This window comes from Salminus brasiliensis, chromosome 1, assembly GCF_030463535.1.
Source record: "Salminus brasiliensis chromosome 1, fSalBra1.hap2, whole genome shotgun sequence".
In the NCBI taxonomy this organism is placed as follows: Eukaryota; Metazoa; Chordata; class Actinopteri; order Characiformes; family Bryconidae; genus Salminus; species Salminus brasiliensis.
This window is the reverse complement of record NC_132878.1, coordinates 59,030,868-59,046,355: the sequence shown is the minus strand read 5'-3', so window position 1 is coordinate 59,046,355 and position 15,488 is coordinate 59,030,868. Positions and strand designations below refer to the sequence as shown.

The window sequence follows — 15,488 nt, the reverse complement described above, 5'->3', positions numbered from 1 at the left end:
CATCACTCAGACCATGTTCAAAATGAACTAGGAGAGTCAAAAGGGCAGTGAAATGTTGGAGTTACGCTGAGATTCTGACACATTTTTCAGAGAATGAACCTGACAATTTGTGGAGGATGTATGCTAATCTATTGTAGGTCTACTGTCGACCACACACACAGTGTCCACATGGTGTCCTAGCTGGAGGGATAGGCATTACAGGTCGTTGATTAAGAAAGGCAATGTGCCCTTGAGGAGGTGAGTAAAAATAGAATCGAAGCCTGGCAGCTTCTAAAATGATTTTTTTTCTTTCTCCGCTGGCAAAACCAATGAAAAATGAAGTGATTTGCCCCATTGCAACATTTTCACTTACCATTCCACCTGCTACATATTTGATGTAGGTATCAGCTGCCTTTGAGCAAAAGGAGGGAGTATTGCAGTTGAAGAAATGTCTTTTTGGCTTCCTGGAGTTTCACAAATCCTAAGTCATGCCTGATCAATTTGAGTAATGCACTTTATTTTATGACAGGCTGCTGTTCCATCTAATAAGTGATATTCTTGTTTAAAACCGTAATCTGTGAAAATGCTGTAAATGTCTGGAATTTAAATGCTGATGTTACTGGATGAAGCCCTGGTGTTAATTATAATGTCACACTTCTATGAATATACAATTATATTAACAACACTCTTATGATTATAACCATAATGGTGAAAAATGTGTTGAGCCAATTGATAATGGATTATGCAACCTTCTTCTTCTGTTTTTTGTTTTTTTTCTGTGGTGTAAAGCTGAATATGTATGTTTGTCTGCTTGTCCTCAGACTTGGATGACCCAGTGGTGACAGTCCATCAGAGCATAGGAGAAGCCAAAGAGCAGTTTTACTATGAGAGGACTGTCTTCCTCCGCTGTGTGGCCAACTCCAACCCTCCGGTGCGCTACAGCTGGCACAGGGGCCGGGATGTGCTGTCTCAGGGTTCAGACAAAGGTGTTGAGATCTATGAACCTTTCTTCACACAGGTAAGACAACTTTCATTGCCATTATAAAGAAATTGTAGATAATGCTATAAGATGTGCAAAACATATCGTGGTTGTGGGATTTTTTTGGGATCCCCAGTCGAATACACTGTGTTGTTAAAGAATTTAAAACAAATGTAGTTTGGTTTATTAATTACCCAAGATAAAAAAGCAATTCTAATGAAACCCTTAACTTTGATTGAACACGTGAATAATAATAATTCTCTGATAAAAGCCTCTCTGAATATAGTTTTGTAGGGAACTTTTATAGATTAATTTTACAACCGAATTGGCTGGACCGGAACTATAGTGCTTAGTTGTAGGACCAATCTTTATGCTTTTTCAAACAGTGAATTAACATGCTTTTCTGTGTTCACTTCATTTTTAAACACTATTGTAGAGTGCGATATCCTAAGTGTCTCTAAAGCGGTCTAGAGCCAATCTACGGCAGTATTAGCTAAGGCAATGTTATTGAGTTTTTTCAGTAAAAGCAGAGCATGACAATACAAATAAAAACTTCTAGCACATTCTATACTTCTTCTATAACTTCTATACATATGAAGCTCATAATTTTATTAGAATACTCTTTAAATCACTGTCCTTAGGGGTGGGTATACAGCAGTTACCTGCGTATATGCTCCGAAACAGTGGTGTTAAAGTCCCTGGGAACCTAAATCTTAGGTTACTTAGTTTACTTTCTAGTTCTTTTGGGCCCAGCTCTTCAGGACCCTCAGTGTAAATGTACAAAGTATGTCTAAATGTCTGCTGTCTTTCACCAGTATTGCTCTCCACTCAATGTAAAATTAGACTATTGGACATTGCTAACATGGCTTTGCATGTTTTGAGTCCTGGCAAGCTGAAGCTAAAGTTTGTTCGCTTTGGATACTGGCTGCGTGCAGGGTATGGGTGTACTATGTTTAGAGTTTTTTCAGCTGTGGTGCTGCATCAGGACCTCCCGTCTCATTCTGATGCAATGTCTCACTTGACACCCAAGTTTAGTATTATGCAAAAAAAAATTAATATATCAAATTGTGTTCCCAGGGGCTTTAATTAGATTTCAGATTTATGATCCTGTATGGGAAAATATGTCTTACAGCATGGCAACTTACATTGTCCATTACAGCTGATTATGGGACAGCTGATGATGAGACTACCTGATGAGACAGCTCAGATTAAACTTGTGGAGGATGAATTACTAATAATGTTCTTTGTCAGAAAGTGAAATCTGTTGTTGCCCTGTGATCTTGTTTACTACATTAATAAGCCATACCAGATGACCAAATGTTAAAACAGACTCAATAAAAGTCCTTTGGACCTAATGGTCTGGTACGACAGCTTAAAACTCAAAAAATGAGTCACTTATTAATCTTATACTTATCCGTCACTGTTCACTACATTCTTTGATGCAAGAGAAATGTTAAAAATCTGACTCTTTATTATAGATATTTTGTTTAATTTGTTTGATTAGCTACATTTTTGAGCAATAAAACAGATGACTAGAATTACTCTTCACACTTCCAGTATTACTTAGATGTAATAATAATAAGCCTTTAGCAATCTGAATTCCATCCTGAATGAGCTCACTTGAAAATGGCGCAGTACATCCTACAATAAAAGACAGCCTAATGATTCCTTTACACATTGATGGACAACATGGTAGTGCGCAAAAACTTTAATTTCACATGCTGATCGGTTTACCAGGCTCAGTGTGGTCATGCACACATATTGGTCATGACATTGCACACACTCCTCCCAAGCAGATTTTAATGAGTTGAAGTGTATAACCAGAGACACACAAGGTAGGAGAAGGTTCAACTTAAAAATCTGAAACCTCTAGTAGACCTGGATCACACTGCTTAAGCACATTATTTGTCATTAGTGTTTTACACTGCAGTAAGATTCAGCAGGAGGCAGCAGAACACAGATAATCAGGTAGACATGAGGAGGGGAAGCAGCATGTCGTGAACAGGCCAGTCATAGCTTCATCTGCGTTCATTCTCACTGCTTTCAAACAGAAACACTGAAACACTGAGGTGGCATTTCCAACCCAGCATGGGAATGGCACTGGTAATTAGTAAAGAGAAGCATGTCGCTTCCATTCGAGGCCTCTTGCCTTTCTTTCCTCTCTGCCGCTGTTGCCTTCCCCCGCTGAGAGTTTTTCCAAAAACAGAAAGATCAGGGGATGCATTCGAAGCCTTTTCTGCATTTGTTGTTTTTGTGTCTGTAAATGCCAGCTTACCATTTCACCCATGGGGGCTGGCTGGACGGAAAGGGACTAGCAGTGTGAGGGGAGTGGGGGTGGGGGGTCCACGATGGCACTAAGACCAAACCTCAATCTCTGAAGGCCTTGCTGGCACAGCCATTGCGCTCGCACTGCTGGATGTCATAATGGCCACGGTCACGCCTCTGATTCTGTCTCTCTGTGTAACACACCCATGCTCAACCTACACAGAGACTGTGGTGAAAGTGAACTGGATTTATTTGTTACAGATTTTTACCATGGGTATGCATAGGTACTCAAGTGCTTGGTACCAATATTAGAATTTGAAATAAATCGTTCATTTTAATATATTTGTTGCGTTTCATTAGGGTGAGTAAAATATAAGGACAAACAGATATACATGTGACTTACCATGAGCGTGTCTTACCCCCCCCCCCCCCCCCCCAGTACCACCTATAAGGTAACAATAAGCTTACATTAGCAAGATTGTATGTTCTCTATGTTCATCTATCAACATATATCTGATGTTGTTCTATAGCTAGATGTTAGATGTTAGTTTCTCTAGCTGATGTTAAGTAGACGTTAACTTCTCTAGTTGGTGTTAATTAGACACAACCTTCTCTAGCTGGTGTTAGCTAGATGTTAATTCTTAACCTAGTGTTGGCTAGATATTAGATATAACTCCTCTAGCTAATCCCACACAACATGCTCATGTAGGGCTGACATGGGTGGAACGTGGGCTAGGTGTGTTTCATGTGGTCATGGGTTCTGATTGTTTTTTATTTTTTTTACATGTGTTGTTACTAGGGCTCAGTTGGGCTTCCCAAATGGGCTCCCATCATTACAGCCCACCTTAATCTCACATGGGTCCCACCTATGCCCCATGTGCAGCGTACAACCTAGATGAGATGCCCCATGTTTAACCCCTTCTTGTTCCATCACTGACCTTGGTGGGCATTCATATGTGGGGTCACCATGAAACCTATGGACAAAACATTTTGGTTGCCAGTTGGGCTAACCATACAGACCCCACATGGGCATGTTATGTGGTGTGTTGGCTAGCTTCAGAAACAGTGAAGATATATTTCACTCACAAACTAACTATGTTGGAACACTATCTACTGAGGAGAAAAGACGAGCATCAGCATTCAACACAGCAGGTTAGCTGCATTAGCTCATTCACTCCTCAGAAAGGGAAGTTGTTTATCATCTATCAACTGATTTCCCTCAGCTATTTTTGAATTTAAAAAATGTTATCAAAGGTATGTGTGTTCTGCAAAATTTCGTGCCACTTAAAACCAGTATTCTCATCTGAAAAATAACGTACAGCCTATATCTTTACATTAATTTAGTCTCCATTTCAATACTTTTGACCGTAATTACATATTTACATACTTAATTAATGTGAAATTGAAGCACACACCATAACTTCAACACATCACTATTTTTTTTTTGGTGTGTGGTCTGCTTTTTTGTCTTGCTTGCTTCTCTGTTTTTCTCAATCACTTTCTATCACTCTCTCTGTGTTTGTCCATTACTCTCTCTCTCTCTCTCTCTCTCTCTCTCTCTCTTTCTCTTTCCCTTTATCTCTATCTTTGATACGTCTCTGTCTCTATCTCCTCCGCCCAATCTTTTGACAAATGGATTTTTATTCCGGTCGAGTTCCCGTCAGGGCCTGGCTGCTGCATGCCAAAGACAACACACACTATCAGCCCCAAACAGGCCGAGAGGTGGCTGAGGGAGAGGGGCGCTACTGCTTTAATAGAATTATGTGGGTGGGGGTAGATGATCATGTGGAAATGAAAGCAGTGAATGATCTCACTTCTGAGGCCTGGCACGCCACAGTCTGTCTGATATTCTAATCTGCGCTGATGAGCGGGGAGCCAGATCAAAGACACATCCACCAACTCCGCTGCTTCTGCCTGAGTCTGGTTTGGATGCAGAGATGCTCGGAATGTACTCAGCATCTACAGACCACAGACCCCCACCCCCCCACCCCCTTCATCACCGGAAATCATCAGAAAGCAAGATGCACAATGCAATCCAGCCGGGAGTTATCATTTCATTTCTGCAAATTAAAATTTTGAAAGGAGTCATACCATTTGCCCAGGCTCCAGAACAACGTTATCAGCATCAGGCTGTTTGCAGCCGTAATTAGTGTTCTGCTCATGCGTGGTCGAGGCTGATGTGTTTGGGCCTGAAGGAGAGCATGTCTTAGCTGACTCACTGAGAGGACATCAGCAACCTTGTACTCAGAAAGGACCAGCATCTTACCTAACAAATCATCAGCTACACATTCAGAGATACTGGATCTGCTCTTTTTAACTTCTTAACATTTGCTCCCAGCATAGTCACAATATGTGCATGTCTATATTCAAAATCCTAAAATTCATCAGCATGTGGAATTGGAAATTTCTATGCACTACTATGTTTTCTACATCACTACATGAAAGAAGCACAATGCAGGATAGTTGGATACGTCGTGGTGTTTCCAAGCAAATGATTAAAGGGATCTCTAAGGGTTTATTGTTGATTTGTGTTATTGATCAGAGTAACAGTAATAGGTGACTGGGCTGTGAAGTATATTCCTGTTCATAGGTTTGTTTGCACATGCATGCTTTCTGTATTTTCTGCCACTACTTAAAAGAGATGCAAGATGCTTCTTTCATTGTTTGATGCACTGTGTTTTTTTCTGGGTCTAGAGCTCATTCAGTGTAAAAGCCTGTATTACTAAGAATGTATTATTTATTTATATAATCAAAGCAACGATAAAACAAGGCTTGTGTGACTCTTTTGTGTGCTTGTTCAGAAATATGGTTTGTGAGACAAAACTAAATAAAAATCTTGGCTCTGTATAATTGCTCATAAGCTTATATAATTGTAGCAACCATACATAACAGTTTAAAAGTGTAACTTTATAAAGAGAGGTTTCAAAATGTATTAGATTACCTGTGCATAAGAATACTGTAGATACTAATGTTGTAATGCACTACAACATCTTAAGATTATTGAATGGGAGCATTGACTTGGTGGAACACACTGTAATGGGGTCCTTGGACAACTTTCCTGTGACATTATAAAGTTCAAAATAGTTCACCCACATTTCAAAGATGTACTGAGTAATGGCATTACTAAAACACTCTTAAGTTACCAACAGTAAAGAGCACTTATAATGCTCTATATGGCATTATAATACAATATAACTTACTTTTAAAAAGCATTTAAAACTCACTTCACTTAAAGCTTTTAATGACCTTCAGTAATGCTTACATATAAAAGTATGTGTTACACACATTTTGTAAATACTTAATTTAAGAAATCAAAGCTGCATGTTGTAATGCAGCATATATATAATGCCTGATGAAAACTTCCTTTATCTAGTCACACTCATCCTTTATAAAGTATTATGTATGTTGCCATACGTGCTTATGTAATTATACAGGCTTGTGATAGTCATTATAAGACACTATGCATACCATATCATGCATTAGGAATACAGTGTTCTTAGGAGAGTTTTACTATAAACTCATCCTTTTCTACATAAATGTAATGAGATCTTATGTGCCTCATTATTTAAGATAATTTGATGTCTTAATATTTCTCTAGTAGCAGAGACTATATGTTTTAAAAGAAAATTGTTAACTTGGCATGTGCTAGTAATTTCCCCTGTGCCTCGTAGCTGATGCTTTGGGATCCTAGGACTGTTGCTCTTTCAGGACATTGGCACTAAACATTTTATGAGCACTAAAGTTGGAGCCAATGTGAAAGTGCATAGGAGTAGTTCTCAAGTTTGTTTTGGAATTTATACTGCTTCAACATTATCCAAAATAATGTTCAGACTGAAAAAAATACATGCAGGTAATTTAGCTCATTTATTTCACAAATTTGTCAGACACTTAAAAAAGCCTGTTGGGACATTAATTAACATCTAAATTAACAATAACAGTTTCTGCTTTGTAATTCTCTCAAAATGTTCAATCACATATGCATAATTCATGATAACTCAGCGAGTGAGGAAATCTTTGATAAATTTGATAAAGTTATTGTCATGTGCATTGTGCAGTAAACAAGGGTGCAAATACTTAATTAACTGTACTTTATCACTATGCTTAAGTGTTGTTTTGAAAGAGTTGTACTTTACTCAAGTGAAGGTCAAACCAAATACCTTTACTGTTGCACAAAACATTTCCAAGATAAAAAGCACTTTTTTCTCTTTATGCTTTCATGTAGACCTTCAAACTACTTATTATAAATCCCAAGGCCTGGAGATTTTTCTTTTTTTCCTCTTGCGAGTTGAGGGCCCACACATTTACATTTTTAAAAAATTCATATGACTGTAAGATGAAACCATCCACAACTATGCTAATTCATCTGTGTGCAAGGACCAGTACCACCTATTAGTCATCGCATTACACTCTGAGTTTATTGAAATGGGCCAGTGCAGTTTTTGATCAACTCGTGCCCAATCTTAATGTTCCTTTAATGTTTAAAAGTTTAAATGTTGACATTTCTTTTCTGTACTTCCACTAAAATATATGTTTGGCTCTACATTCCCACTTGAAATTGAGACAATATTTGGCACAGTACCCATACATTAATTTTATCTCTTTACTTTTTGAGTGCTGACTTACTGGTGAACCATGAGGACAAGGACACTGCATTTGGACACTGTCAAAACACAAAACAAGAAAATATGATGCCTGATGTTCAAGCATGGCCACTATGTATAAGTTAGCAGTCTGATGATATTACTCTAGGTGTGCCACTTTATCTAAGGATCATATCACAGTAACTGTGGTGGTTTTGGAAGGTAAAGCACTGAAAGAGCACACATTTGCAAACTGCTCTCTGCCTCTCGCTCTGAGCTGCAGGGGGAGACTAAGATCCTGAAGTTGAAGAACCTGAGACCCAAGGACTACGCCAACTACAGCTGCATCGCCTCTGTACGCAACGTTTGCGGCATCCCTGACCGCAGGGTCATCTTCAGACTCACCAATAAAACAGGTCACACACTCAATTCTCTGTTCTGACTAATAAAGTGCTTTATGAAGATGCTAGGCTTTACATATAGCCCTGGCCCTGGAGTAGCCCTGCATTGCACATAGATACAAGTCAACTTAGAAAGTTGATATCACAATTAATTAATAATTAATCAGCCGTTAATCACACTGTACAAACATTATGCTATTGCTGAAAGAAAAACATAAAAAATATATGATGTGCATACAAATAGGAATAAAGATAATACTGTGCTAGTGATTAAACATTTTGGGAATATCTGGCTCTTCCCTAATGGTATTTTGTGCAATGGTTATTAATTTCTTAATGAGCATCACAACTTCCCCTAGATTTTCCTCCCCTTTAGCGCTGTAGATCACACATCTTTTGAAACTGCAGCATATATGAGGGCAGTGGTGTCTCAGTAGTTAAGAGTGCTGGCTTATTGATCAGAGGGTTGTGAGTTTGATACCTGGGTTCACTAAGCTGGCACTGTTGAGCCGTGCGCTTAACCTTTTTTCTCCAAGCGTGCTGTGGCATGGCTGCCCCTGCGGTCTGATCCCAGCCTTCTAAGCTGGGATGTACAAAGATTAGAACTGTAGTGTATTGTACAAGTATAATACCAATAACTATTATTACTGTACTGAAAGTTCAGGGTGATCATGATACTATTTTGTATGTTGAATATTGCAGTATTGGCTACTTTCTAAATGAATATGTGCACATGTTTACTAAATACCAATGAACAAATCCTTTGTGAGCTAAACTGGCTTACTTACTAAACTGTGTCATAGCAAGTACTTAATACTATGTATGTACGAGGACCAGGTTTCAAACATTCTTTAAAACAATCAGTTGTTTGGGCAAATGCATTTGCACTAATACACGCATCATTGACATAATGGGATGTAGGCTATAGGCTATTCACATATTGTTTGCATGCTAAATTGTTTTTTTTTTTGGAACATTGTACAGGCATAGAACAACCAAAAAGGGAATCACATCAATTAACCAGTAATTGAAGTTATTCACAAATAGCTAGCTTGAGCGTTGTATACTTTACACAGTTTGTATACTTTACACAGTTAAACAAATCTGTCTATCCCATCCTGCCTGTTCCTGTGCAGACAGTTGTGACTTTTTTTCATTAGCCATAATGGAAAGACGCTATGAAAACATAGCCTTCACAGCCCCGCTGAGTGCATCGAAAAAGCATGCTCAGATACATCAGACAATGCATGCAGGTGTGACAAATGGAGTACATTGTTTGCATCAAACAATGGATTCAAAGTGGACTAACTTCACGCAGGGATTATGCACCGAATCCATTTACATTCACAATCACATTCACTGGACAGCTGAGAATTCATTATTTGTAGCAGTTGGCAGTGAAAAGCAATACAATAAATGCAGCGTTTCACATGTGGCCAAATGACGACCTGAAATTATGTTAAGGGTGTTAACACATCTGTGCTTGAGAGCAGAGACTGAACTGCTGCTCTTGGCCCTGCAGCCTCTCCGTCCATCAAGCTGCTGGTAGAAGATCCAATCGTTGTGAACCCTGGGCAGACGGTGTCTTTGGTGTGTATTGCCACGGGTGGCGAGCCCCCTCCCACCCTAACGTGGAGCAGCAGCTCAGAGAAGCTCCCAGAGAAGAGCGTGGTGAAAGATGGCACTTTAACGCTGCCGGCCATCTCCTCAGAGGACGCCGGCGTGTACAGTTGTATTGCCAGCAACAACGTAGGAAATCCTGCCAAGAAGTCCACTACCATCATTGTACGAGGTATGAATCATAAATATCCGAAGTCTACACCTCCAACATTTCTGTTTGTTTTCATGTGAATTTTGACCTTTTATGCACATATTATATAGGATTGAGCATTTCATATTTAATCCCAATTTATATATATATATATATATATATATATATATATATATAATTAAATGTCAAATATGTTACATATACAGTATTCATTTGTCATAAATTGCTATAGATACATATGCATATATGTAGGTAGAGATATGGCTGAAATATATGACCCATATTTTTAAAAATGCCCAATTTCAAATAAGTTGTCACACTATGTGTCAAATACATTTCAATGTGTTACAAACGTGTATATATAATTAAAATTTAAAAGGAAATATTTGCTAAATGTCTTTGCGTTCTTCAAAACATGTAAGCCAGTGGAGACGCTATGCTCTTTCACAAGCCTTGGTAGTTGGCCCTGACATGTCTATCATTAAACAGTTTTTTAATCTCCCTCATTATTATTTCTGGGCCTGCTACCCCTCTCATTTTGTTTTCAGTGTCTGGTTCTGCCTTCATCTGAGCTGTCCTTATCCTTTCACTTCCTTTCGCTTTATTTTTTCATTAGCTTATTTGTCAGACTCTTTCAAACTCTGTCAAACTCTCTTGTTCTCTGCCCTTGTTTTGATGGTCACTTTCCTTTTAGTGTGTGGAGTCTGAAGCTGGGGTTACTGACTGAATTAAAGAAAAAAAAATGTCTTGTATAAAACCAGGGTTGGGTTCAAGTGAACTCTTTCTCTTTGTTTTTCTGTTCAGTGCTGCTTATTTGTGCGTAACCATTTCTTGCCAGTTTCGAGCCAGTGCTATGACAGCCTGGTTTCCTTGTTGCTTTTGGACACCAAATACTTATTTTGCATTTTAGTAAATCCCTTTTCACAGAGGCAAGATAGGGTCCTTCAATTAAAACATTGAATGAACATAGTCTAAAGGAAATATGGTTGTCTTACAAAACCAGAAGTAAGCTGGGTTTTCATCATCTTAGGTGAGTGATCAAGTCATAGTTTGTAGAGTTTTCATTGTACATGCTACTCTTTAAATCCTACCATTCTTCTGCCAGTCTCTGATAAGAACATTTTTAGGTCATTTGATAAAAGGAGCATAATGTAATGGAGAAAATATTTTATTTGCTTATAGTATTTAAAATATATAAAACTAACTTGTTTTCTTTTGTTACCATCCATAATTGCTTGCCATTTGAGAGATAACCCTTGACCTAAAGTCAAACAATTCTCATCAAACTTGAAAACATTGGTAATTATGATAATTATGATCATTTTTGCTATACTATGAGTATAGCCCCCTGGTACCTCAGGCAAACTCTAGGCAAATGTCGTGGCATTTCTTTAACCCTTAGCGGTCTACAGCTATTACCATTGTTTTGTTGCACTATATACATATAATTACATAGTTACAAAATAACAACATAGTTACATAATGACATACATTTACATCCAGTTTACATTCTGTATCAGCAGGTATTTGCATGTGCACTATTGACTTTTACTTGTGTTGTTTTTTTCAGCAGAATTTATCTACCTCTTTCAATGGGCTATGAGTAGAAAGTAATGTCAACTTACACAATACAACTGCACAACCTCTAAGGGATAACTTTAATCTAAGTAGAAATGACTGAGCACACTGATAAACACTGAAAAAAATTACGATGATGGAGGAACACACATGCTATACTGTGAATAGAGCCCAGTTACCTCAGGCTAATACCAGCTTAATGTCAGGCATTTATTTAAGTTCTTCTTATTTCGGACTGAAGCACATTCTCTCTTTTTTCTCATCTGGAGTCTTACAGGAAGAGAAGGCCTATTGTAAGCTAGTTAAGCCCAAGTGTTGCTGCGAGAGGGTGCCGACCTCCCTAATCACTGCTACTGTATTTCATGATCATTCTAGCAGAGGTTGCAGAGCTGTAAAACCTTGAGTATAAGGCCAGTGCCATCTCAATGTTCATTGTGTTCTTGAGGGAAGAAGCATGAATGTCAAATTATACTTAAATGTTTCATTTTATAGACACCTAAAGGAATATAATACAAAACATTGCTGCATACCTAAAAAGAAAAACATAATAAAGCACCAAGTTTGAAATGCAGTCTTAATGAGCAAGCTGTCACTCACTCAGCACACAGTCAAATTGATATGCAGAGCACAACTGTTGTCGGTGCATTAACATTTCATGGTATAAAAAGGAAAAAGTGTATTGTTGGAAAGTGCAAATACAGCAGAGCAGATTAAACTGTGTTTTGAGCAAATATCAGCCAAACAATGAGCAGAATAACAATGTATATTCTTCATATATTTATTTCATTGCAGTGCACTGTATTTGAACCCTTTATTCCTTCATTATTCCTTTTAGCTATGACACGTCTTCCGTTTAATAGTGCTGTTTTTATGGCTTAACACACTACTTTATCTTTAGCTCAGCTACTCAAAGTACTGCCCAGTACTCTGCAGAGATTTCCACTTAGTATGACTATTAAATCTCTCATGAAATAAGTGAACACGAGGCCATGTGTGGCAGCAAGGATTGCAGTGCATGTCAGTGTGTGATATTCGTATCACATTCTGTAGCATAGCTTTCATTTGCCTGGGAAGGGCAAAGCCTGTGGCATATTACTGTGTAAGTACTTATTAAATGACCAATTACAGCAATTAAGTGAAGGCAGCCAGGCTAATCACTAAACTGGGAACTTATGCTGTTAGTCAAGGAATAGTATATAAAGCATCTTCAGCAAGGTAGGGAAAAAAAAAACAGCCATTACTACTGCATGCTGTCAGCTGGAGACACTTTACCTCAGAAACGGATGTAATAAGCCCTATTTTACTAGTTCCAGGCACATATAAGACACATTCTGCCCATGCGTTATGTACGGAATTGGCTTATGGGCATGATCAGACAGTTCATGAAAAAGAGCGAAGAACCGCAGTTGAGAAAAGGGCACCAAGAAACAGGAAAAAGATATTTAAAGTATGGTTGATGACAGTTTCAGTTTGATTATAAGAACTTAATAGTTTAACTTTATGTAACTATAGTTAATGCCAACTTCATAAAATTTAAGTTAACTAACCTTTATCAAGCCACAGCAATGAGTGGCCAAATGAAGCATGTGCGGCAGCATGTACAGATGCCTCAATAAAAATAGCTTTTTAACAATTTAACAATTATACCTGTAACATGCTTACTTACCTTAAAAAAAGTTATTTGTATGTTTGATTTTATAATCATACATTCCCTGTAAAAAAGTCAAAATTATGTAAGCCAACACTCCTGATCATAGTGGAATGTGGTGTTGGTGGGATTTGATAAGTGGGCAGTTAAACAGTTGCTCCACTCTAGTGCTGTGACGCCATGCATATTTCTGCGTCCAAAGAAGAACCGAAGGTTTCTGAAATTTGTTATTTCTGAAAGCTGTTATTTCACATATCTAGAGTGGCCCCACAGTCTAACTGCTCATCAAGTGTGAGGAGGTCAAAAGTTCAATTCCCAGCAAGAACTTGGGGAACATCCTGTGATTGAGAAAGTTTTAACCCACAGATGGGACTTAGCAGTAAACAAATTGAGGAAAAGGAACACAGACTAAACATTGTCCAAAATAATGAACCAATTTCAGCTCCAACACATTTACTAACACTTCAATTAAATATGGGTTGTTGACCAACTGAGATTTAAAATGTGAGTTAGGAGACATTTTGACCAAAACTAAGTTGAGTTAACTCGCTCTGCAATAGGTTACTGTATCATTTTAAGCTGGCTATCATTAAAAAAAATTGTACAGTGTGTTCCCACTCCAACTATAAAAAGGGTTAAAACTAGACATAGATTATATTATATTATGGATACTTTGACCAAAACATGTTATTAATGAGTATTTCAATTGAACTTGAACTTGAATTAAAATGATTAAGTAATATCAGATTTTAGCGCAGATAGTTATTTTATTTACATTTTTATAAATGTACAATATCATCCAAGCTTGAAGAGCCTCAAAAGCTAGTTGTTAGGAGAATTTTTTGAACATTTGCAAAACTTGGTGAAGGACAGTATTTACCAATAGAATAACATTGTTAGGACCAGATGTACATGAGAGCAAAATGCGTCTGGATGTTCTCAGTCCGTGTTATTATTTCTCAGATTCCAGGAGTAGAATTGTAGACCTGTGGAACATGTTGGACGGAAAGAACACTTAATAGCACTGCTATCTCGTCATCATTGGAGAGTGTCTTTTAAACCCTGTGCTTCAGAGCAATTAGTACACTGTCCATACAAAGTCTGTGTGATTAGGGACAGCCTTAGTAAATCAAGCACTAATTTCAGCTGTGTTGAAATCACATCAAGGTATATTTTGCGTCATGCCTTCGAGTGTACTTATGTCTGCTGAGCTTTTAAATCTATGCTTTTTAGCTCGTGCCAAGTGTGTTTTTGTAGCGACAACATATAATATATGCTCATTTTGCTTCTGTATTGGCCTTTAATGTGTTCATGTGTGGGTGTATGCCGTAGTGTGCGTGCATATGTGTCATGTGCATGTGTGTGTGTGTGCATATCTCTTGCTGTTTATCACGGCAGTCCTTGAAAAGCCCTCTCCGGGCGGTGCTGCCAAAAGGCCTGTCTGTGTTTGGGCAGATTTTGCCTCAGCAGATGGTGGCTTTTCTGTCCACACTTCCCGACAGCCTGGGATGACTTTCAGCTTGGCCCTCTCTTCCACCATCTCAGCATGCTTCTGGCTCATAATGGCCCTCCATCATGATCCTTCCTTTGGACGAGAAGAGCCGGCCTACTCTCCAAAAAAGCAGGTCAATTTTTGGTGCAATTTTAGGCTGGTGGAGGATACCTCAGACAGCCATGTTTGGCTTCAAGTTCCCAATTCTTACCCTGTCTCTCTAATAAGATCAGCCCAAGCAGAAGAAAATAGCAGCCAGCCCCTTCGCAGACTTCTGAAGGAATCAATTGCTGTGCCAGCCACCATTTTTCCTTCTCACGCAAATCAAAAGTTTGAGAGGCTTGGTACGTCGCGAAGAGATCTGAAACCCATCCCTTTTGTCTATCAAAATGGGACGCTTTGGAAAAGATGTTTCACACACACCTTTTTAGCATTGTGGGTTTTCTCCTGTGCGTCCCAGTGTTGGGAAACAAACCACACGGTTGGAATCAAAGGTTCCCTATCAAACTAACTTTCCACTTGCGTCTTGCTCCGACAATTCCTCAAGGAGAAACTCCAGACAATGTAAAGGAATGCATTTGTTTTTTTTTTTACAAATGGCACATCAGCTCTTCAAGTCAGATAAAACAAACTGAGGGTCTCTCGCTTTGCATGCTGGCATAATAGTGGTGTGGGGGGGTGGCAGGGTGGTGGGGGGTAATGTTATTTATGGAAGAGAACATAGCCGGTGCCTCCTGCTGCTCATATTTGGGTTTGTGAGCAAACGGAAAGAACAAAGAACAAACCCAATCTTCC

At 38.6% G+C, this 15,488-nt stretch overlaps 1 protein-coding gene across 6 annotated transcripts in view; it reads left to right on the top strand.

The window, feature by feature from the left end:
* Positions 1-15,488, top strand: part of LOC140559969 (MAM domain-containing glycosylphosphatidylinositol anchor protein 2-like) — a 194,524-nt gene that overhangs the window by 96,786 nt on the left and 82,250 nt on the right. For 4 of the 6 annotated variants that reach the window (XM_072683845.1, XM_072683864.1, XM_072683835.1 and 1 more), the window contains exons 4-6: positions 801-997; positions 8,087-8,219; positions 9,727-9,996. In XM_072683845.1, the coding sequence (XP_072539946.1) occupies positions 801-997; positions 8,087-8,219; positions 9,727-9,996 (600 nt within the window). Of the gene's footprint in view, positions 1-800; positions 998-8,080; positions 8,220-9,726; positions 9,997-15,488 lie in introns of all 6 variants that reach the window. The other 2 variants (XM_072683855.1, XM_072683874.1) reach the window with 1 other exon arrangement.